This window comes from Stomoxys calcitrans, chromosome 2, assembly GCF_963082655.1.
Source record: "Stomoxys calcitrans chromosome 2, idStoCalc2.1, whole genome shotgun sequence".
NCBI lineage: Eukaryota > Metazoa > Arthropoda > Insecta > Diptera > Muscidae > Stomoxys > Stomoxys calcitrans.
The window spans coordinates 224,318,777-224,343,181 of NC_081553.1; the positions used below are offsets into that span (position 1 = coordinate 224,318,777).

Here is a 24,405-nt window from a genome sequence, read left to right on the forward strand (position 1 = left end):
ATGTCAACGAAATCGGTTAAAAAATAAAGCTTTTATGGGCTTTACGCCCCTTATCGACAGATCTGTCTATATGGCAGCTATATCTAAGTATAGTTGGATCAGAACCATATTTAGGTCGAATGTTGGGAGGCCTTAAGCTACTTACAGTTTCAAATTTCAGCGAAATCGGGTAATAAATAAAGCTTTTATGGGCTTCAGACCCCTTATCGGCTGATCGGTCTATATGACAGCCATATCTAAATATAGTCCGTTCAGAACCATATTTGGGTCCTATGTTGAGAGGCCTAAAACAAACAAAACACTGTTTCAAATTTCAGTAAAATCGGATAAAAAGTAACGCTTTTATGGGCTTAAGACCCTTTATAGGGAGATCGGTCTATATGGCACCTATATCTAAATATAGTCCGATCTGAAACATATTTAGGTCTGCTGTCGGGAAACTTAAAATAACCCGTTGTTTCAAATTTCATCGAAATTGGGTAATATAAAAAGCTTTTATGGGCTTCAGACCCATTATCGGGAGATCGGTCTGTATGGCAACTATATCTAAATATAGTCCGATCTGAACCGTATTTAGGTCACATATCGGAAAGCTTAAAATAACCCACTGCTTCAAATTTCAGTGAAATCGGGTAATAAATAAAGCTTTTATGGGCTTCAGACCCTTTATCGGGAGATCGGTCTGTATGATAGCTATATCTAAATATAATCCGATCTGGGTCAGATGTCGCGAAGCCTTAAACTACTCAATGTTTCAGATTTGGGGAGATTTGAAGTGCTGGGTAATAGGTCCGCAGACTTATAACAAAGTACGTCTTAAAAGAGGGGAAGTTTATTGGAATGTGTATTACACACGGCTCAAGGAATACAATAGGATGGCGAAACGTAACTCCCGGTAACTTATTTGTGAATAGGTTATGGCTTTAATGACGCCGCCAAGATGAACAAGTTTTTCACAAAAATCCATGTCCGTACTGAGTTTTTGGTGGACGACAAGGGAATAAAAGCGAAGAAGAAGGAGAACATGAGACACCGGAGTTTAAGAACCATGAGTTTGATCCAAGGCTTATATTTACGGACTTTATGGCAAAGGAAACCTTGAAGAGCTTCCAACCATTTTAATCAAACGGATCTGATGGAATATTTCCGCCCGAATATCTGGCGCCCCTTCTGGCCGCCATATTCACAGCGTGCCCAGGGCTTGCATGCACTCCGAAAGCGTGGAGCCAAAGGTGGTGCTTCTACCCAAGCTCGGCATGGTAAGCTGTGTGACACTAACTGCCTACCGACCTATAAGCCTTACGTCTTTTCTACCCATGGAACATATAGTGTATACCATGACATAGCGTAGGAAGTTCAGCAAATTGCTCAGATACAAGTAGATTGCCTTTTTCAAGACAAAGTCAGTGGAGACCACCCTGCACAAGGGCTAAGATGTACACTTTGCGGCAGGCATTGTCATCGAAGGGCCTTTTAGCAACGGGTGGACCGACACACTCAACCAATCATTAGAGCAGTACCGGGTTGACCTGATAAATCATATGCTATAAATTGTGTTACTCATGACTAGAGTCCGGATTTTTATGCAAAATAGTAATTTTGCCATCAATTATTTGAGATATGCGTTGGTATTTTGTATATATGCATGCAGAATCGAAGTGAAGCCATTATATGTTTAGAAAATTAAATGTATTACAAAATACCACCAGAATTGGAAAATTAAAGGATGTCAAAATTTCGATTTTGCATAAAAATCTGGACTCTACTGATGACAAAGATAAATATAAGGGACAAAGTGACACTGGGCATGTTACAGAGGGGTATTATATGATCATTCCTATGGATGACAACCGCAAATCCCGGCAGGGAATAGCTGTGAGCTCCAGACAGGCTGGAATTTTGAGGTCCGATATGTGTGGTATTCATCGCTGTCACGAGGAGCTTAGCTGCGAACTACCGGGCACGTCCACAGGTTGTGTATTGTGGAATGCTCCATACGGAGTAGCTGCAACGGCAGTCGCGGACAATCAGCAGTATTGAGCGGAGAGTCTCGGTTAGAGGCCGGGCGGCCTCGGCTTTAAAGAGGAGTACTTGGACAGCACGCAATGATATGTGACATGTTTGCCCCTGTTTCTTAATGGAATGTTGAAAGGCAATACGTTGATGCCATCCAACATCAAAACCACAACATCCACATCACACCTCGCTCATTTAGGTCTATAGATAGATACCCATATAAACCGATAACGAAAACTAGGTTCTTGAGTCTCTATACGCCTCAAATTTTGATTCGAGTTTGTTAAAACTTGATTCTTGGAGTACACTCAATGAGTGAAGATCAATTTCGAATTTGACTAGTGGAGACACAAACCACTGACTTACAGTCCTCTTTTACTGGCATTAGTAGAACACTGTTAAGCAATTTTGCACGCAACTAATAACTTAAAAAAAAAATATTTGCATATGAAAAGCTAATCTTAAACAACACAAAAAAATAGGATCCAGAAAATAATAAGGTGATCCAACATTAAAATTTGTGTACTAACAAGATAAAGAAGACTGTAAAACTGATTGGTCCACTGTGCAAAAATGGAAATAGTAAGTCGATGAAACCGACCTCAAACGTCAACTTAGGAAGCCTAGTTTCGTATACATATAACTTAATTTTCCAAATAATGGTCTAACTATTGAATTTTTGGCAAAAATTTAAAAAAAATTACCCAAATAATTCGAATCAATTTTGCGTGAACCACTGTGCGAGAATGGAAAATGAGAATTATTTTCTTCATCTTATGACATTTTTTAGAAATTAATTAATAGCGTGCAAAAATGCTTAACAGTGTTCTGCCAATGCTAGTAACAGAGGGCTGTTAAGTCAGTGGTTTGTGTCTCCACTAGTTAAATTCGGAATTTATCTCCATTTACATGTGCGCTTGTGCCCCTTAAAAAAATTGATCTCCTGAAGATCGATCGCTGATATGGTTTCTTTAAACTAACACATATAAGATATAAATTAAGTTAAAATGTGTAAATTTTTTAGCATATTCAGTAGTGGTAGAACCTTGTTACAATTATTCTTAAATGTTTGGTCTTTTCCTTTAAACGCAGTCTGACCTTAGTTTAAAAAAAGATGTTGAAAGAATCTCATTACCATATCAAACAAAATAAGAGCCCAAAATAATCATTTATAAGATCATTAACCACCTGTTATTAGTTTTTATTATACCACTTAAAAACTTTCACCAGCCAGTTTAGACAATTGTTTATATTATAGAACTTTGTGAAACCCCTTATCGCTAAAGTTGAAGTGTTTTTCTCCGTATATGTCTTGGTTTGTCTTCTTCTGTATCTCCTTGAAACCTTATTCAGATAACAGTTCCCCCCAATTATTCTTATCTTGCTTATAAATCAATATCAATATCACAAATATATGAATCATTCTTAAAAATTGAAATTTTTTTTAATTTCGTTGAACGTGTCCATTAATTTTGTGTGAATTGCTAATAGTCATAAAAATAATAAAAAGTTTTCAATTTTATTGGCAAAATTTTTCATTATTAAAATTTTTTTCCGAGTTGTTAATAAATAACATTTTTATCCATACATAATATTCCATACTTTCAAAATGTTCAACACTGAAATGAGGCAATTTTAGTAAATTTTTCGCAGAAACTAGAGGGTTAATTCCTAATGTACAAATATTCGTCCCAACTGAAATTGGCGTGTTTTTTCTGGTTACTAATTTTGTTAAATTCTGTTCAGGATTAAGCCAAGCGATGAACCGACACACTATTTTTTTTATTGTTGGCAGCACTTCACATTGGGATTTTGTTGGTGACGGATCGGTGTGGAGTCGTCGATGTTTTTGCATTCGTTTAGTGTTGTTACAGGACACAGATAACTGTATTTTCGTTTTATTGGTCCTGAGGCTATAGTTTGATGTAGTTTTTTTAAAAGCGTGTAAGTTGATCTATTATATCCAGTTACACATAACTGTGTATTCGCTTGGTTTTATTCGTGGATATTATTGAATCGATAACTTAATACCCTGGAATTATTAATTTATACGTGAACACTAACCAATAAACTGGATACCCTATTTTATGGATTTTTATTTATTAACTTCATACCCTGGTATGTGTGAGTCAATTGACTCCGCCAACTAATCAATTGCACAAACAAAATTTGGTAGTACTTGGCATTGAAAATGTCAACTTGTTCTCTTTTTACATTCATTCTTTGTTTACATTTTCTCCTATTTGATGACCCTTTCAATCGGCAGAGTTGACATCCTTAATGATGTTTATGGGGCCTTTCCACTTTATGTTTTCGCAAGTGACATAACCTTCTAAAGGGTGATTTTTTTGAGGTTAGGATTTTCATGCATTAGTATTTGACAGATCACGTGGGATTTCAGACATGGTGTCAAAGAGAAAGATGCTCAGTATGCTTTGACATTTCATCATGAATAGACTTACTAACGAGCAACGCTTGCAAATCATTGAATTTTATTACCAAATCAGTGTTCGGTTCGAAATGTGTTCATTCACCGTAACGTTGCGTCCAACAGCATCTTTGAAAAAATACGGTCCAATGATTCCACCAGCGTACAAACCACACCAAACAGTGCATTTTTCGGGATGCATGGGCAGTTCTTGAACGGCTTCTGGTTGCTCTTCACTCCAAATGCGGCAATTTTGCTTATTTACGTAGCCATTCAACCATTCATTCAACATTCAAATGAGCCTCATCGCTGAACGGTGAATGAACACATTTCGAACCGAACACTGATTTTGGTAATAAAATTCAATGATTTGCAAGCGTTGCTCGTTAGTAAGTCTATTCATGATGAAATGTCAAAGCATACTGAGCATCTTTCTCTTTGACACCATGTCTGAAATCCCACGTGATCTGTCAAATACTAATGCATGAAAATCCTAACCTCAAAAAAATCACCCTTTATTAGTGAATCCTGAATTCTGTTAAGAATTTAAAGATCTCTGCTAATTTCTAAGTTGATCTCTGTTGCTATGTTAACCCTCTCTCTCTTTTTCACTCTCCCTTCAAATAGTGGTTGGTATCTCTGCTGAATTATATATTCACACACACAAATTTCCCTTTTAAACAATTTTCCTTAAGTTGGCATTACTCTTTTTTCAGAATAAAGATTTCTGTTCCCCCCCTTTTTAGTATAACTTAAAGTGTGTATGTACATACATATAGTTTATATTTTTTTCAATATGCTTTCATAAATATCATTTGTTGCTTCCTGCTGCACCCCTAAATGGGAAACCGTGCGCCTTCATCCACCACAAAAGAACTGCAAAAAGCAATTCTTTTGCCCAAAAGTAGGTCAAAGTCAGTAGAATTTCCAGGGAAAAGACAAACACAAAAAAACCCAAAATAAAAAAAATCTAACATCAACAATTTGCCATTATTATTATGCAAAGGGAAGGACAAGCCCCACAATCCCTCAAATGGAAGGAAGGTGCATAGGGGGCGGTCTAGGCATTTGCCTACCACCACAATAGCCGAACAATCACTTTACTTTGCCACTCACTATCTTACTGCCATAAATATTTTTTATTTACAAAGTCAATAAAAACAAAGTCGAAAAGTATGTTTGGTTTTTTTTCGTTTTGCTTTGTTATGGCTTTGGTGTAACTATTTAAGGGGTGGAAGTGAGAGGGAGGAGTAAGATTTGTCGGTTCCCTCTCTTTTTAGGCTGCACCTCCGTCACCCACTACTCCCCACCCAGCAGCAAACATTTATGACTGTTGCTTTCAGCAGCGAAATCTATGGGAAAAACAATGGTGCTGATAACGTGGTAGCCCTCGTTTTCTTCTTCTACTTCTTGCTTTTGTTGTTGTTGTTAGTAGGGGGTGTCCTTTTTTTGAGTTGAGTGAGCTTGTTGGATGCCATTGCTGACGTATCAGCAACAATTTGTCCTTTTAAAGGCCATTCAACAAATAATAGCAGCAGTGACAACAATGGCACCGCAGTAATGTTAAAACGAGGAGCAGAAGAAGACCAAAAACAAAGGACATGACAGCATGTAAATATGTACGAGCGTGTCCTAGCCCAGCCATTGGTGTTGCTAGATAGATGGCCGTAAAACAACATTAACATTAACATCTACAACAACAACAAAAAAAAAACACCGAACTTGGGAGGAAATGGAGCAAAAAGTCTTGTCTATATTGTTTACCGCCATGGCATGAAAAAAATATCTGAAATAAAGAGGTCAACACAGATTTTTTAGAAAATTCTTGAATTGTGGTGAATATTTACAATGCACAGAGTTGTTTACATTGAAATGGGAGAATTAAACACAAGGAAGTATGCAGGAAGACATGTTGTATTGCCCTTTTAGAATTTTTCAGCATTTTTAAAAACAAAATAGTATATAATTGCTGCAAGTTTTACACTTGAAAATCAAATTCTCAATATTATTTGCATAAAACTCGAAGTTTTGGAAGAAAAGACACATAGTTTTAGAATTGTGATAACCGCTTGCCAAGTCTTAGGCAACCTTTAAAGCCCTTTCCACGTTGATGTGTGGACGCAACCATATACATCATATTAAACGTGGTGCTATCTGCCAAGTCATGACCCTTTGGTTGTTCACTTGGAGAGATTCCAATAAGTTTTGGTGCGCATTATAGTTTTCTTACGATTATAGCAAAACAGGCGACTGATATGCTAGGGCGTTATACAACCAACGGTATATATGTTGTTGTATAGCTTGTAGGCATTTATGAGTGAGGTCCATACTGCACGGAATGATGCCAGTACCCCACTATCACTTTTTGCCTGATTTTTACGATGTAAAGATCGGCGCTTACAATTCACCACCAACACTTCGTGGCCACTAGTAAAATAAACCAAATCGTTCAATGTGTTGATATAGCTGCATTATAAACCTATTCCCGATCAAATTTTTTGAAAACCAGGATCACGCAGTTTTTTACCCATTTATATAAGGGATATATACAATATGATCCATATTGGAGCCCGAATCACCGCATACGTGATCGAGTGCGCTTTTCTATCGAATGCAATTTAATCTCGTATTTAATGGGAGTTATACCACTTTTAAACAATTGTAATTTTAAATTTTTATATGTCAAAAATTGTGATTCAATAAAGAAATGCATAATTCACAATAGATGGATTCCGAACGATTTTTCTCGTTAACGTATGCTGTAATTTGGCTCTGGCTGTTTAAAGTGTCAATAAATGATCTATTGTGAATGATTTATGAATCGTTTGTGTTTTGTGTACTTAATCACCGCGACAAGAATAACACAATTACGGACTCGGCTATAAAAAGCAGGCCACTTATCATTGAGCTTAAACTTGAATCGGACTGCACTCATTGATATGTGAGAAGTTTGCCCCAGTCCTTCTGTTATAACGACTCAAGGATTTTTTTTAACTCTTACACCGGTATTCACAAAATTGAAAGTTGATTTGAAATAGGTTTCTTTAACAGATTTCCTTTACATAACTGGCAAATAAACCTATTTTAAGGCTAAATTATGTTTAAGGTCATGGTTTACTTGGAGCAGAACAAAAATACTTTCAATATAGAAGCACCGCCCTCATAATGCTGACGTATTAGCATTATCTAGTCTAAATGCTTCACAATAGAACTTTACAGCAAGGACCACCAATGCCCAAATGACTTTTGTTGCTGTTCTTGTTTATGTGAGAGCGAAGATGTGTTTGCGTATGATGACGAAATGCATTTTCTGGCTCCACATGACTTATTGTTTTTTTTTCGCCGGAAGATAGTGCTAAGAACAGCAGGAAGAGATGCAATTGCTTTCAACATTTTGATTACAACTAGAGCAAATGTGGGTCAACTACTACTATACAATGTACATGCTATACACGTAACGAAGACAAGAAGCTTAAATCATTGCAAAATACTATTTGGAAGAAAATTAGTGGAAACAACAACAAGTATGTATGTATGTACTCCACTAATCATGACCTGCTACTGCTTATGATGACTGAATGAATAATGGCTCGAATAAAGTCACCTCCTAAAAGAGCTTAAATCTGAGTTCGAAATGACTAATTGGTTGGATGAACCAACCTCCGGGTATATTCCCATTGCTCGGGTCATCGATTAGCCATAGGAAGAAATTAAAGATTTTCTTCCACAACAATTATTACGAGTATTCTTTAAGATAACCGACCAGACCAACATGATATGATAATTAATCACAACCCCGGTGCTATTGTGAATGCTATTAAAGTAAAATATACAGAAACTTTTTAAGTTTTTAACAAAAACGCAATAAATTGAGAATATGCTTATAAAACGACATAAAGTTTAAGAAAATCGAGAAAATATTTTTCCAAGTGAAAATTTTAGTAATAGATCAACCCAAATAATGTGCTTCAGCACTTAAGACGTTCGAAAACAAAAGAAATGACAAGAATTTGAATATTGACAAATATTGGCTGAGCGGTTGTTTGCGGATTTGATGTAAGCAAGAAGTTAAAAAACAAAGCCAACTTTCCAGAGTCAGAGCAACACATAGTAGATTAGTTTACACGACTGATTACCTAAGGCAAATACCTCACAAGTGTCGCCAGGAGTGAATAACCACTGTTTAATTGTCCAGCCAGACCCACTCGTCTCAGACCCAGATAACTCTGGACGCACCCCAAATTAATCGCAGAGTTTCTGGATCTGGATATTTAACAGATCAAGCAGAGATAGAAGACAATACAATGCTAGAATAACAACCGCCTTTAAATATTTTTCTGATATTCTTGCTGTGGTCGGTAGATAAAACTCATAAAAGGGAGAACAGAAAAAATGGAGAAAATCCTATGATTTTATTACAAAGGACTTAAGTATAATCACTGAACTAGGATTTTATATCAGGTCATTAACCGATTCAGACAATATTTTCCTTAAATGTTATTGCACCCTCTATGGTCCTTAAGTCTTCAAATCGTGGGCTTGATTTATATGTGAGCTATACATAACAAGTTATGGAACAATTTGTTGAAACACCTCATGCAAATCTTCAGCAAAGTCGATAGATAATAAAACGCACTGGGAGCTTAAAAAGTCGAATCAGGAGATAGGTGTATGGGATCTTTATCGGGTTTTGTACTAATTTGCTGTACACTTGCATATTGAAGATGCTAAAAACTCATCACGTGCAAAATTTCCGCAAATTTTAAAGACAACTAAGCTATTTGGGGCACAAGATGTAAAATCGGGAGATGGGCTCAGATCGTACTTGTCCTTGTTGTTTTCGTTACACACTGAGGCGGCAGCACCCACAGGTTGCGGATAGTGGAACGCTCCATAGTAGCTGCAACTGCAGTCGCAGGCAATCGGTGTCATCGAGTACAGAGTCTCAGTGAAAGGACTGGCTCTTGCTTAAATACTGAGTGCCTCTGATGTTCGATACGACAAGGCGAGTTATTAGCGCCTTTAAATAACTAAAGGCCATTAAGTTCCCACGGCGATCGGGCTTGACGAGGGTCGCCATCTTCACATACAAATGTGGCTACTACAACAACATTAGAAACCACCATGCAAACCACAGTACAAGAATTCAAACCAGGGAGTTGATTTATGTGGGAGTTACATTAGATTATGAACCAATTTTGAAACATGCTTGGAATAGGTACTAAAAGTTACAACAGATTGATAGATCCAGGAGATCTGTTAGTCTGTGAGCCATATGAGGCTATGGGCTGATTTTTACCATACTTGGAATGAATGTTGGAAGTACCATCCAATGGTGGGGGGTGAAAAAGTGAGCAATTCGATGGTTACCGCTTCTATGCAGTTTTTTGATATTCGATTCTATGAGTACCTGCTTTGTACTCTACAGCTCCATGTCGAGATCGAAAAGAGTCCCACTACCCGGTTCTGTTTATCAACATCGAAATTATCATCATTCGACTTCTGTAAGTTATAACCCATTTTATTAAATATATTGTCTAACATCGAACGATACAATCCTAGTTTGCTACACCATCTTAATCATCAGAGTAGCTCTGGTTTCTCCAGGTAGGTCTTCCTCGTCATCTGGTATGATGAAGCAGCGTTGGTAAATCTCCTGCAATCCCATGTATGAGGATGTTTGTAAGTGGACCGTAAAGTTCGAATCGCGTTTCTTAACATCCTGATACTTCTTCTGACATGTCTTGGAGGGGATTGCAGTTTGATGTGTTATGTATTCGGGTGATTCATCTGGTGGTAGCTCAGAAGATGCTCATACTGGTATGTTACTTTAAAGGTCTCCTTGGGTAGGTGGTCCATGTTTGTCATCGTTTCGCCAATTCTATAGGTTTCTCCAATGCGTACTACTCACTCATTTGGTCCTAGTTGGCGTTGCATAATTCACTTATTGTTGGCCTATTGCTTAATAGGTGGTTTATAATGTACCTTTGTCCTTGTTGCTGCCTGCCTAAGATTTGAGGATTTGCTTCTGTTCCTTGCCTCTTCGCAGATTGCAGAATAATGAGCTGACGTGAGAAGAGGCTGTCGAGGGCCAGACCGATGATTTTCGAATGATTTACTGTCGGAATTCATTGTCCATCGACTATAACCGCAAGCTCCATTTAAAACTCGTTCGGCGAGCTGGTGAATAGTGTGGCTGACGATTTTGTAGGAGAGGTTTACAAGTTACGACACCTGAACAATTCTCGTTGTTGTTTTTCCCCTTCGCCAGGACAGAGCAGTCATCAAAATACAAATTTGCTACTCACATATAAATGAGTCCTTTTTATAGCCGAGTCCGAACGGCATATGCGACACATCTTTGGGGAGAAGATTTTACATGGCATAGTACCTCACAAATGTCTCCAACCCTAGGAGAGGATAACCACCGCTGAAAAATTATTTTAAATTCTCGCCAGGACTCCAACCCTGGTGTTCAGCGTCATAGGGGGACATGCCAACCCCTGAGCTGCGGTGGCGTTATCTGCATATGATATCGTCTTCATGCCAGTAGGGGTTGGAGGGAGCTAAGTGAGGAAGAGGTTAAACATGAAGGCGACTGCACATCTCTTGGTCAAGTTAGGGAGATTAGTTTCGATTGTCATTTGATCGAATCAAATCCCTTTGAAAGATCAAGGGCCACGAGAACGGTTCCTTCACAGAGCCTCTTCTGGTGCAGGCCGTGGCAGAAACGTGTTTGTTGGCGGTAAGATAGATTATCCTGCTGTACTTCTTCCTGAATCTATGTTGGTGTTCTGCTGACAGTAGAAAATAACTTGAACTGGGTAGAAGTAGCGAGATCGGTCTGTTTGATTTCCTTGTTCAGCATGATTCACGGGCTGGAAATTAGGGTACACAAAGGCATCCAAGAGTCCTGCAGCACAAAACCACAATGTTAAGTTCTTGCATAAAACACATCAAGGAATCCCTGGAAATTCTTAACTAGACAAAAGGGGGAAAGATTATCAAACTCACATCAGCTTTTAATGGCTATTGGATCCCTACAGGTAGGATACGACGAAAATCAATTCTCTTCTAACTTAAAAAATAAATTAAGATTTAAGTATACACTGCCATACTTTTAATTCTTTTCTACATTTTTTGTAAAACAGTTTGGGTACTCGCTGAATAACCTCCTGATGTCAGCAGGCAGGGAATTTCATTTCAATTCTACTGTTTGTTCCCCTTTAGGTGTGGTTGGTGGTTGAAAATATAGTATTTTTCCAACATCTCAAAGAGAACAAAGATTTTCCGGAAGGATTATAATTTCAGCAAATGTTTAAATGTTTTCCGTTTTCTCCATGGTCATTGCTTTTGCAACTGCACTTCTCCTCTGCCTGTCCTATTAGAATTACTGGATGATGTAGTTTTTATTTTACAACATTGGACGAGAACAAAAGATTGCTTGTTGGGCTACTAAGAAACGATAACTACTACTACCCCCATGTAGCCCCCCCCCCCCCCACACACACACACACAAGCGCGCAATAGTGTGCAGCAAAGTGAATCTGGCTCAAGGACATTAGAAAAAGAAGAAGCATGAACTACAGCACCAACAACAACTACAAAGCATTAGGCTATGCCAACCACCATGAATTGCATAAAGGCAAGGATAAAACACACGTCGAGAGATACCTACAGCAACAACATGCATAGGTTGCCAAACAGCCCCATTACCATCACCACCACCCAGCTGCAGGTGGTGGGTGCAACAAAAACAAAGTCATAACAATGGCATCAGCACATCACAGCATCCGCGGTGGCAATGAAAAAAGGCCTGCCTGCATTGTACTATGCATTTGGCCCTCCTTGCACTGCACTGACTACACCGTCTAAAGCAAAGCCTTTGCTTGTATGCTTGTTCATAAAAAAGGTGGGGAGAGTGAAAAAAAACAAAGATTCTCGCTAGTCTTTGCTCTTACTCACCTGCTGCAAAATGTAGAGGTGTCGATTTACGTCCTGCTGTATCACGAGCATTCACTGTCTGTGTTGTTATCAGCTTTTTAACTTTGGCTATATCACCCGTTTTGCAGGCTTCAAACAACTCGCGCAATGGATCATTGGCCATGACCGCATCCAGGTTAACATTAAGTATAGCTCGACGGCTGGTCATGGTGGTGAGGCCACCACCATTAAATCCAACAACAATAAAAACGGCCGAACGACCCAGCAAAGCAATCTTGCGTTTTCTTGCTACTGCTACTACTGCTGATTTGTTTTACTTTTTCACAAAAGCAAAAAAAAAACACACAGAAAAATAGTAAATAATCGCCCCAACACCAATACACTCAAACACACACACCCGATATTAACAAAAGAGCCACACCAATCGAAGTGAATTTTTTTCTTTATTTATCAGGGCTCGAGCCCTTTTCTCTCATGGATTTTCTTTTTTTTTTGCCAAGGGCGTTTTCAAAGGGCTACGTTGGGATTGCTTAAATTTTCTTTTTATTCTCAAAGCCCCACTATATATCTACGTATTTGTTGTTGGGACTCCCTTTTGTTGTATTATTTTTTCACTTGCTTTTCCAACTTCGATTTTTTGCACACGCACAGCCCGTCATATCGTTTAGTTTAATTTCTATTCATTTCTCGTTTTTTCTTCATGGACCATGCATGATTTAGCTTTATATGTGATGTTCGAGGACAATTACTTTTTTTTTTATTTTCTTAATTTAATATCCCTTAATTCTCCACTACAGATTGTGGATTCGTTTCGCGTTTTCTGCCTTATGATGTTCGTGGAGCATTGGAGCAATGGAGCAGAGATGATATGTTTGTAGATACATTGTACAAAAGTATCGAGTATTTGAATACTTGAGTACAATAATGTGGTACGAAAAGATATTTTTATAATTTTGTACTTTTTGATTACCATTCATTACCAAGAGAAAATTTATAATCAAAAATGAAAAATTAAAATTATCAAATAAATAATATGTATGATATATATATAGATATATAAATCTGTATTTTAATCCGGATTTATCTATGAGGTTAGTTTTTCGACTAATTGTTTAAATTATGATTTCTCTACGATCAAAAAGTACTTTTTCCACTTTAAATGTGGACTATTTTTACAATCCCTTTTTGTCATCCCTATCATAAAGTGTACCCTGAAAGTATTTGACATATGTCATGTCAGTTTGCCTACGTTCATTATGCTCAATACAACTCTGTTTTAGCTGTCCGTGTTTATTATGCAATTTTAGACGGAAGATAGTAAGTTATTGATATCGTGACGTAATGACAATTTATTTACGTTTTTGTTGGTTTACCATTTATTTTATTTTCCGATTGTTTAGCTTTAGAAGCTGCCATTAGACGATCAGAACTCTGAAAGTTGTACACATCGTGTGATACGTGCAAAAAATTTAATACGAGAAATGGATATTGGTATTAATATGCAACATTTTCGATTAGATCGAGCTTTTATTTCATCAAATGCACTTATAGACACATGTCAATAAAAAAAGTACAACACATATGAGAATATAGGCCGATTAGAGCGCTATACATATATGACGTACATAAGACAAATGTCTGATCGTGTAGAAGGAGCTTAACGTCCGGTACTATTTTTGTTTTTCACAGTTAAAAACACATATTTTTTTAGTTACTTTTTTGAAACACTACAAAAATCTCAATGATATTTTTTGTCGAATAATTTTTTTAGATAATAGATTTTAAAGCAAAAAAACTAGATGATTTCATTCAGTAGGACATTCTCTCATTATTTATTGTACTAATTTAAAAAAAATATATATTTTAATATTTAATTTTTATGTGATGTTTCAGAAAAGTAATCACGAAAAACATGGGTAAAAAAGTATCAGTAGGGTGATCATAGTACCAACCTTAAGCTGTGTATTTAATTTGGCCAAAATTGATTTTGAGCTCCGATTTCAATACTCCAGAAACATGAATCGAAAATTCAACTTGGAGGCAAAGGACAGGAGCCCATACAGCTAAATTTCAATTTAATTCACTTAATAGGGCGCACCTTTTATTTCGATGAAATTTGGTACGTAGATGTGGTTTGACATTAGCAATACGAAAAGGAAACCATTTTTAGGGCAAAAGCCTCTAGACTACCCTCGGGAGGAAATACTCCAACCAATATTAGTATATTCGTAATCTACTCATTTATACCTTTCATTTGATACCCATATTGCCATATTTATTAGGGGGGGTTCAATTTTCAATTCCGAGTAGGCCCTTAAAAAAAACAATAATTAATTGAAGTCGCTTAAATAGTCCAGAGTTAGAGGAGGCCTGTGTCAGAAGAGAACAACTCGAACATGATCAACTACTGGTACGTGATACCTTGTACGACACGGTCTGACAATCTGAGCTCCGATTTGTCTGATGTTCATCGTTGTTATAAGAAGATCAACTGAGTGATATCAGGCGCGTCAAGTGGAATGTTCCATGGGTATAAGGGATATCTTTAATAAGTGTACTGTATTTGTCAAATTTATATGGGCACTATATGATTCCTTGATTCCATGATTCGAAAAGAACTGCCTGAAGACTATCTCCTTGGCACACCCATCCAACATTGATACATTCGTTAATACAGAAGGGGTTGGTAAAGAAGGAGTATCCGTGAAGACGGAGTCCATTCCGTCAACGAGGAAGAAAGTACTACCTTGTTCGTAGTCCGTATCGTCATTCCCTATCAGTTCAAAAAAATCATCTTTCCCGCATTCCCTACACAAGCTATCACTTGCCGCACCGATTTTACATAAGTGAGCTCGTAGTCCTATGTGTCCTGTTATTATACCAATAGCTATACTGACTTCCTTCTTGCTTCCTTTTAGTAATAGCCTCTTCTCACGATCTGGACCCTCTATAGGATTTTCGCCGCCCTACCGACCGTTTCGCTGTTCCACAATGTTGCATATACATTCGTTGCCCACACCCTTAACTCGGACTGCGTCGACCCGAAAGGCTTCGGGTTAACCAAGTTTATTGACGGCAATCCTCTGGCCTTCACCGCCAAATCGTCTGCCCTTTCATTTCCCTTACTCCGTTATGGCCCGGCACCCAAACGATGCGGATTTTCCCATCCTTAGAGAAGGCGTTAATCTGCCTGCAAGATTGTTCGTGACCTTACCGTCCTGGTTGTTATTGCCCTTATGGCAATTTTACTGTCGGTAAAGATGTTCCCACTTGGCGTCCTCGCGTTAGCACCACACCACTTCACGCATTCCGTGATCGCCCGCATCTCCGCCTGCAGGACCGTATTATGGTCAGGCATTCTAAAACAGATGTCAGTCCCTGGGTTCTCAATGTAAACCCCCAGGCCCACTCTGTCCCCTAGCTTTGATCCATCCGTGTAACATGATCTTCCATATGGCAATACTAGGGTTCCGTCAATCCAAGACTGAGCCGATGGCAGCAATGCCTCGCACTCGACTTCAAGGTTCATCTCAGGTGTCTGATCGGAAACCTCTTCCCTTCTTTCCAGGTTTCCTATCGTCGTCTCGATCCTCAATCCATTCTCCCATCCTCAATCCATTCTCCCATCGCCTTAAGTCTCATAGCCGCAATAGCTGCCTTACACTTAATCTGTATGTCAATGGGTCGGATATCTAGAATAGTATCTAGTGTCTTAGTGGGCGTGGTCCTCATCACTCCGCCTATGCCAAGACAGCATGTTCTCTGAACCTGTTGTATGGTCCTTATGTTGGACCAGGGAACATATTAACCATATCCGTTCAGTCAATCCATCATCGACTTACAGATCATTCCGTATGCCTCAAACTTGGTTGCTGTGCTTCTAGTTTTGGATAAATCACAGAATATTAGTCAATGATATCATGGCAAGACAGAGAAAATCTTCGATGATAAGAATATGATGATAAAATATGTATCATTCAATATGAACCAGGAGGCCACCGTCGTTCAGAGGTTAGCACGTACGCCTATGACGCTGAACTCCTGGGTTCCCTCCTGGCGGGACTATCAGAAAAAATTTTCAGCGGTAGTTTTCCCCTCCTAATGCTGGCAACATTTGTGAGGTACTATGCCATGTAAAACTTCTCTCCAAAGAGGTGTCGCATAGCGGTACGCCGTTCGGACTGGGCTATAAAGAGGAGGCCCCTTTTCGTTGAGCTTAAAACTTGAATCGGACTGCACTCATTGGTATGTGAGAAGTTTGCCCCTGTTCCTTAATCGAATGTTTATGGGCAAAATTTGCCTTTTTTTAATATGAACGGCGCAAAATTGCGCGTCCCATTCTTATGTGCCTGTATTTGAGAGCAAAATTTAATTTGTTTTCATATCATAAGTATTCATGGGGATATTGAGCGCATCAATATGTTTTGTTTTGTTGATTTGAAAGTTGAGATGCCTGCGATTTTGAGGGATTTGTTTGAATGTGCTCAGTGCAAGCACTTAAGATAAGAAGCGGGAAACACTTGTTTCCGATACGAAACATTTATATATAAAGGGCCATAATATTGCGACAGAGCATGTGGATAAAAACTGTTTAGAAGCAAACAAGAAAATACTGAAAAACAAGTTAAGGAACGCGAGGAAATGCAATAAAATGTGTAAACATACAGTGCTAATAGTGATTCTGATCTCTTTATTGAATATATCGAAAGGATGCAAACCTGTTAAAGAGAATAATAAATTTCCAAACACCAATGTTTATGTGAAATTGAAGAAGACGGCAGACAAGTTACAATATGAAATATTAAAAGGTAGTGTACATACATATATTGGGTTGCCCAAAAAGTAATTGCGGATTTTTTAAAAGAAAGTAAATGCATTTTTAATAAAACTTAGAATGAACTTTTATCAAATATACTTTTTTAAATTTTTTTTCTAAAGCAAGCTAAAAGTAACAGCTGATAACTGACAGAAGAAAGAATGCAATTACAGAGTCACAAGCTGTGAAAAAATTTGCCAACGCCGACTATATGAAAAATCCGCAATTACTTTTTGGGCAACCCAATAGAACATATATTTTTTGCGAATTTATCATAAACGGATTAAGGAAAGTTGTAATATTTTCGGATGTAATGATGTTTCGGAGTTTTCTCTCATCTACACGTGGATTTGAAGGAGGTGGCATTCACTTATGCTGCGATTTTTATCTTCTCTCTAATCATTTCAATTGCCTTTGTCCTGACGATTCACCTCTGGTGTTCTTATTTTCTTAAAACATTTCAAGTTCTATTTATTATTTTGCCTCCCCCCAAAGAGGCGATTTCGAGCTAATCTCTTCAGAATATTTTTTAGACAAACCAATTTGATTTGTTATGAATCTCTTTTTTCTAGACTCAAAGAGTTTGCAGATGGTTACATTTGACAACTTCCTAACAAGCAATGATCTACAGCTAACACCTAAAGGAACATTGCAGGTCACTGATGGAACCAACAGTATAGAATTCGATCTAGTACTATCCACAAATTCCATAACTCATATTCGTGTTATACGCAACAATGTACCCACCAATACGCAGCCGATGGACTGTGTGGATTTGAATATTTCAAATCTTCATTGGTATGGAGGACCCGAGGATCGTTATCAGTACTGGCCTGTTGAGCGCTTGACTTTTGACAATTATACCTATCTAACTAAGGAGGATCACAACGCGGGCTTGGCCGAAAGATATTGGCTCAATTCGAAGGGAACATTTTTCTATGTTGAAACGGAGACCCCTTTATTAATAACCCAAAATACCAAGGGCCATGAGAACCAATTATGCTTTTCCGCAAAGAATGGCCTGCCCTATAATACACGAGTCAATCCAAGGACGTTTGTATATCACATAGGTATTGCAGAAAACGCCAAGGTAGCCCATATGCATGCTGTGAAAACTTTGCTGGGACATCCTACAGGTCATCCCGATGAGCGTATGGTTCAGTATCCTATTTGGTCCACATGGGCCCTATACAAAACAAAAATTAATGAGAGCATAGTACGAGAACTTGCATCTGCGATCACTTCCAATGGTTTTGAGAATAGCCAACTTGAGATTGATGATGATTGGGAAGATTGTTATGGGGCATTGACTTTCAAAAAGTCAAAGTTTCCTTCGATGAAATCATTTGCCGAAGAATTAAAAGAAAAAGGTTTTCGGGTAACCCTGTGGATTCATCCATTTATTAATAAGGATTGTGAGCCGCATTACAGTGAAGCACTTTCCAAGGGGTAAGTGAAATTAAGTCCTTAAAGGCAATTGATCATTATCAAATAACTGCTTTTTTAGCTACTTGGTTTTGGATCATAATAAAAATCCCGATACTCAATGGTGGAATAGTAAGAAGGGTGAAGCCGCCTACGTCGATTTTACAAAGACCGAAGCGCAAAACTGGTTTAAGCAGCGTTTACAACGTCTGCAAACAGAGGATGGCATTGATAGTTTCAAGTTTGATGCTGGCGAAACGAGTTGGGTTCCTAGCGATCCCGTTTTAGCTGGTGACGCTGCTCTCTCCCCACATCAAATCACTGAAGATTATGTGCGAACTGTGGGCTCATTGGGCCCAATGGTAGAAGTACGCTCCGGCCAAGGTACCCAGGACATGCCAATTTTTGTGCGTATGATCGACAAAGATTCGGAATGGGGATGGAATAATGGACTTTTAACTTTAATCACCACTTTGTTACAAATGAACATGAACGGTTATCCCTTTGTATTGCCCGATATGATTGGAGGAAATGGCTATAATAACAAACCACCCAATAAGGAATTGTTCATACGCTGGCTTCAGGCTAATGTTTTTATGCCCAGCTTACAGTTCTCATATGTCCCATGGCAATATGACAACGAAACTATTGAGATAAGCAAAAAGATTACAAAACTGCATGCCGATTACACGCCTCAGATAATGGAACGCTTTAAATTGGCTACCAGAACGGGTGAACCGGTTAATCCCCCTTTATGGTGGGTAGATCCGGAAGATATGGTTGCCCAGGGCATCTTTGATCGTAAGGAATTGAGTCGTAGGTCAAATGTAAGAATTATTTTAATTTTTGTTTTTACTCCTTAGAATTCTTGTTGGGTGATAGCATAATAGCTGCTCCTATCGTCAAAGAAGGTGAAACTAAACGTGACATTTACCTACCCAAAGGAACATGGAGAGATGGAAATAGCAAGGAGTTGCATACAGGGCCTATATGGATCATGGATTATTCAGCTCCATTGGATACATTGCCATATTTTGAAAAAATAAACTAAAAAGATTAAAGGCATCTCAAAACTATAATAATACAAATACTGCCTGAAAAAGGGAAGATAGGAAGTTGCTCACCTAAAATAAAATGAGAAGTGTCCAACGAATATATTTCTTGGTAAATGAACGTTGGGTATGATGCAAAATTTTCCATGAACATTTCATTAAGTTTTTCAATAATTATACAGTACACATCACTTGCTTATCCGTCCAGTCAATCCAAGGTGGATTTAAAAAGGTGGTCTCACGCGAACAGCCGTTAACAGCTGGCCAGGTTTGACGGTTTAAGATGACAATTTTTTGTTTGCGTTCTTCTTATTGTTATCTACTTTTTATTCACTCATTTCTCGGAATGAAACAAAATATCATAATTTTATTAAAAATAATTTGTATGAATATATTTATTTATATTAATACAATATTACATTTATACTACAATAGGATTAATTGTTTCTAAGAGTCCCTTTTAATGACTTAAAGTATCGCAAAAAATGAATTATTTCACATGATTTTAGCTTATATGGAGATTAAGAAATTTTCGGTTGAAAATAGAACAGAATACCAATCCTAATAGACAGTATCATGAAATAATTACCAGGTTGAGCCGTAAACAGCTGAACACAATGTTTTTTCGCGAAGTGCACTACCTGTCAGCTAGTTTTGGTTGTGTGTGTGTATTATAGTTAAGAACTATACACACACAAACAATGAAAAATGGCGCGAACATAGTAACATACACAAATTCAGAGTTGCACTAATCACTGATTTTGACAGATAGTGTTCTTAATATTTTGTTGTTGGGCAATTGCCACTACCTGTAAATGAATCTATTTTGGATAGTATGCACACAACCTTATACTATGTTCATAGGGCGCCCCGGTAGCCGAGTTGGTAGCGTGAATGTATTACCAGTGCAGGGGTCGTGGGTTCGATTCCCGCCAAAAGCCTTGGTCTGTCGCTGCTGTGGTATCACAATGGACTTAAAATTACCTTAGAGAGTCTGCAAAGGACTGCCACTCTTAGCTAACCTAACCTATACTATGTTCACACCAAAACTGTTTCGAGCAATCGACTCGTTTTCCTTTTATAATGCTCTGACAACGACTCGTTTTTCCTTTACAATTTATAAGGCCACAAAAACGAGTTTGCCACAAAAACGAGTTGCTCAAAGCCTGTGAGTCCAAATAAATGCCTAAATTGTGTTAAAAAAACTCAGCCTTGTACTTTTACCAAAAAAAAATTATAAAATCAAAAAAAAAAAATTACAGATAAAGCAAGAAAAAATAAATCTTAACAATTGAGCATCATAACATGTACGTTGGAGTGTTAAGAAGTGCAATTTCCAAAACATCTCAACTAGTGTGAACGGTTGAGATGTTTTTCAAAAAGGACAAAAGCAAAACGAGTCAATTTAGACATGGCATTAGTTGCAGAGTTTCTAGTTCTTGACAAATAACGGTACCTTAGCTAGTGATGACTAATAAACATATTGTACATATTAAAATTGCATTACCCATTCTTATGTGCCTGCATTTGGAAGCAAAATTTGATTTGTGCTGATATATATAAAGCTACTATTGCACTATATGTGCTTGTCTCATGACATGACAAATATATATTGCACTTTGTTAAGTCGTATCACATAGTGTGATACGACTACAACTAACATATGACAACCACATTACAAAATAACATATTCAATTGTTTTTCAATAAGATAGTGCTCTATTCTTTCTTACAATAAACATTAAGTAATTAGTTGTTTTTGTTGTCAGTCGTATGGAAGCAACCTAACCAGCGTTCTCAGAACTTTAACAAATTGTACGCATTAAAAATCCGCTTTTGTCCTAAGAAAATAAGATATAAATACAAATGAGATAACAAAAATGATGAATGAATGAATCGTATGTAAATTGCTAATTTTGGCATACATGATGAATTGTAAAAGTGACATGTCATAACCAAGTACTTATTGCGTGATAGCAGCTTAAGTATTTATGCGAATATTGGGTACATCAGCATGTTTTTTTTTTTTTTTTTTTTTTTTTGATTTACGAATTGAGGTGCCATGCGCTTAAGATAAGAAGCGGAAAACACTCGTTTCGGATATGAAACATTTTTATATAAAGGGCGTTATGATTGTAACGGAGCATTTGAATTAAACGTTTTTAGAAGCAAACTAGGAAATATTGAAAAACAACTTATTGAAAAGAAATGCAATAAAATGTGGAAATGTGTAGTACTAATAGTGATTCTGATCTCCTTATTGGATATATCGAAAGGATACAAAGCTGTTGAAGAGATTAATAAATTTCCAAACAGCAATATATACGTGAAATTGAAGAAGGCGGCGGAAAAGTTACAATATGAGATACTAAAAGGTTGTGTACAAGCATATACATATTTCCGAATCTGTCATGAATTAGGATTAGGGGAGGTAGAAATATGTTCGAATATGATGATGTCTGAACTCTTAATTGACTTTCTTTTGTTTATTTAACTCTATATTTATATTCTCGCTTTATAGTTCGCTTCAAAATATTTTTTAACCAAACACTTTGATGTTTCTAGGTTCACAAAGTTTGCAAATGGTCACCTTTGACAACTTCCTAACAAGCAATGATCTACATTTAACACCCAATGGAACATTGCAGGTTACTGATGGAACCAACAGTATAGAATTCGATCTGGTACTATCTACAAGTTCCATAACTCATATTCGAGTTATACGCAACAATTTACCCATCAATACCCAACCGATGGATTGTGTAGATTTGAATATTTCAAATCTTCATTGGTATGGGGGACCGGAGGATATTAATCAGTATTGGCCTGTTGAACGCTCGACTTTCGACAATTATTCCTATCTAACTAAGGAGGATCAGAATACTGGCTTGGCCGAAAGATATTGGCTCAATTCGAAGGGAGTATTCTTCTATGTTGAAACGGAGACTCCTCTATTTATTACCCAAAATACCAAGGGCCATGAAAATCAATTATGCTTTTCCGCAAAGAATAGTCTGCCCTATAATACGCGAGTCAATCCAAGGACGTTTGTATATCACATAGGTATTGCAGCAAATGCCAAGGTAGCCCACATGCATGCTGTGAAAACTTTGCTGGGACATCCTACAGGTCATCCTGATGAGCGTATGGCTCAATATCCTATTTGGTCCACATGGGCCCTTTACAAACAACAAATTAATGAGAGCATAGTACGAGAATTTGCATCTGCCATCACTTCAAATGGTTTTGAGAATAGCCAAATTGAGATTGATGATAATTGGGAATCTTGTTATGGGGCATTAACATTTAATAAGTCAAGGTTTCCTTCGATGAAAACATTTGCTGAGGAATTAAAAGAAAAAGGATTTCGGGTAACCCTGTGGATACATCCATTTATTAACAAGAACTGTGAGCCGCATTACAGTGAAGCACTTTCCAAGGGGTAAGTGAAATCAAGTCCTTAAAGGCGATCGATCATCATCATATACCTACTCTCTTTTAGCTACTTAGTTTTGGATCATAAAAAAAATCCCGATACTCAATGGTGGAATAGTAAGGAGGGTGAAGCCGCCTTCGTTGATTTTACAAAGACTGAAGCGCAAAACTGGTTTAAGCAGCGTTTACAACGTCTGCAAACAGAGGATGGCATTGATAGTTTCAAGTTTGATGCTGGCGAAACGAGTTGGGTTCCAAGCGACCCCGTTTTAGCTGGTAATGCTGCTCTCTCTCCAAATCAAATCACTGAAGATTATGTGCGAACTGTGGGCTCATTGGGCCCTATGTTAGAAGTACGCACCGGTCAAGGCACCCAGGATATGCCAATCTTTGTGCGTATGATCGACAAAGATTCGGTGTGGGGATGGAATAATGGACTTTTAACTTTAATCACTACTTTGTTACAAATGAACATGAACGGTTATCCCTTTGTATTGCCCGATATGATTGGAGGAAATGGCTACAATAACATCCTACCCACTAAGGAATTGTTCATACGCTGGCTTCAGGCTAATGTTTTTATGCCAAGCCTACAGTTCTCATATGTGCCATGGTATTTTGACAACGAAACCGTTGAGATAAGCAAAAAGTTTACAAAACTGCATGCCGATTACACGCCTCAGATAATGGAACGCTTTAAATTGGCTACAAGTACGGGTGAACCGGTTAATCCCCCTTTATGGTGGGTGGATCCGGAAGATAAGGTTGCCCAGGGCATCTTTGATCGTAAGGAATTGAGTTTTGGATCAAATGTAAGCATTTTTTTAATTTTTGTTTTTTTTTATTGCTTAGAATTCTTGTTGGGTGATAACATAATAGCTGCTCCCATAGTCAAAGAAGGGGAAACTAAACGTGACATTTACCTACCCAAAGGAACATGGAGAGATGGAAATAGCAAGGAGTTACATACAGGGCCTATATGGATCATGGATTATTCAGCTCCATTGGATATATTGCCGTATTTTGAAAAAATAAATTAAAAAGACATAATAATACAAATCCTGACACAAAAAGGAAGATAGTGTTGCTTACCTAAGTAAAACCTAGAAGTGTCCGACGAATATATTTCTTGGTAAATGAACGTTGGGTGTGATGCAAATTTTTCCATGAACATTTCATTAAGGAACAGCGTGGGAGTTTTAACTCCTACAGACAATCTCATCAAATCTTAAATCTTTTTAGACGAGTCCAAAGGGAAACTCCCGAGAACTGGAGTGAAAACTTACTGCA

At 37.7% G+C, this 24,405-nt stretch overlaps 3 protein-coding genes across 3 annotated transcripts in view; 2 read left to right on the forward strand and 1 right to left on the reverse strand.

Moving 5' to 3' along the window:
* LOC106081897 (poly [ADP-ribose] polymerase tankyrase) overlaps positions 1 to 12,694 on the reverse strand; it is a 54,376-nt gene extending 41,682 nt beyond the window's left edge. Inside the window, 1 exon segment of the mRNA XM_013244151.2 lies at positions 12,410 to 12,694. Within this exon segment, the coding sequence (XP_013099605.2) occupies positions 12,410 to 12,596 (187 nt within the window). The 5' untranslated portion in view covers positions 12,597 to 12,694.
* A 4,207-nt stretch (positions 12,695 to 16,901) lies between these two features.
* LOC106081878 (myogenesis-regulating glycosidase-like) lies at positions 16,902 to 19,832 on the forward strand. Its single transcript, XM_013244134.2, has 4 exons — positions 16,902 to 17,196; positions 17,777 to 18,653; positions 18,712 to 19,430; positions 19,493 to 19,832. Exons 1-4 carry the CDS (start codon positions 17,040 to 17,042, stop codon positions 19,678 to 19,680), a joined length of 1,941 nt encoding a protein of 646 aa, XP_013099588.2. The 5' UTR covers positions 16,902 to 17,039; the 3' UTR covers positions 19,681 to 19,832.
* A 1,942-nt stretch (positions 19,833 to 21,774) lies between these two features.
* LOC106081879 (myogenesis-regulating glycosidase) lies at positions 21,775 to 24,156 on the forward strand. The gene is made up of 4 exons (XM_013244135.2): positions 21,775 to 22,055; positions 22,246 to 23,122; positions 23,183 to 23,901; positions 23,968 to 24,156. Exons 1-4 carry the CDS (start codon positions 21,899 to 21,901, stop codon positions 24,153 to 24,155), a joined length of 1,941 nt encoding a protein of 646 aa, XP_013099589.2. The 5' UTR covers positions 21,775 to 21,898; the 3' UTR covers position 24,156.
* Positions 24,157 to 24,405: the final 249 nt, after the last annotated feature.

Coding starts and splice junctions, on each gene's coding strand:
- LOC106081878 (XM_013244134.2), top strand. CDS start 17,040: ATGTGTAAACATACAGTGCTAATAGTGATTCTGATCTCTTTATTGAAT. Junction 17,197..17,776: donor ACAATATGAAATATTAAAAG/GTAGTGTACATA, acceptor TCTTTTTTCTAG/ACTCAAAGAGTTTGCAGATG. Junction 18,654..18,711: donor AGTGAAGCACTTTCCAAGGG/GTAAGTGAAATT, acceptor CTGCTTTTTTAG/CTACTTGGTTTTGGATCATA.
- LOC106081879 (XM_013244135.2), top strand. CDS start 21,899: ATGTGGAAATGTGTAGTACTAATAGTGATTCTGATCTCCTTATTGGAT. Junction 22,056..22,245: donor ACAATATGAGATACTAAAAG/GTTGTGTACAAG, acceptor TGATGTTTCTAG/GTTCACAAAGTTTGCAAATG. Junction 23,902..23,967: donor TGCCCAGGGCATCTTTGATC/GTAAGGAATTGA, acceptor TTTATTGCTTAG/AATTCTTGTTGGGTGATAAC.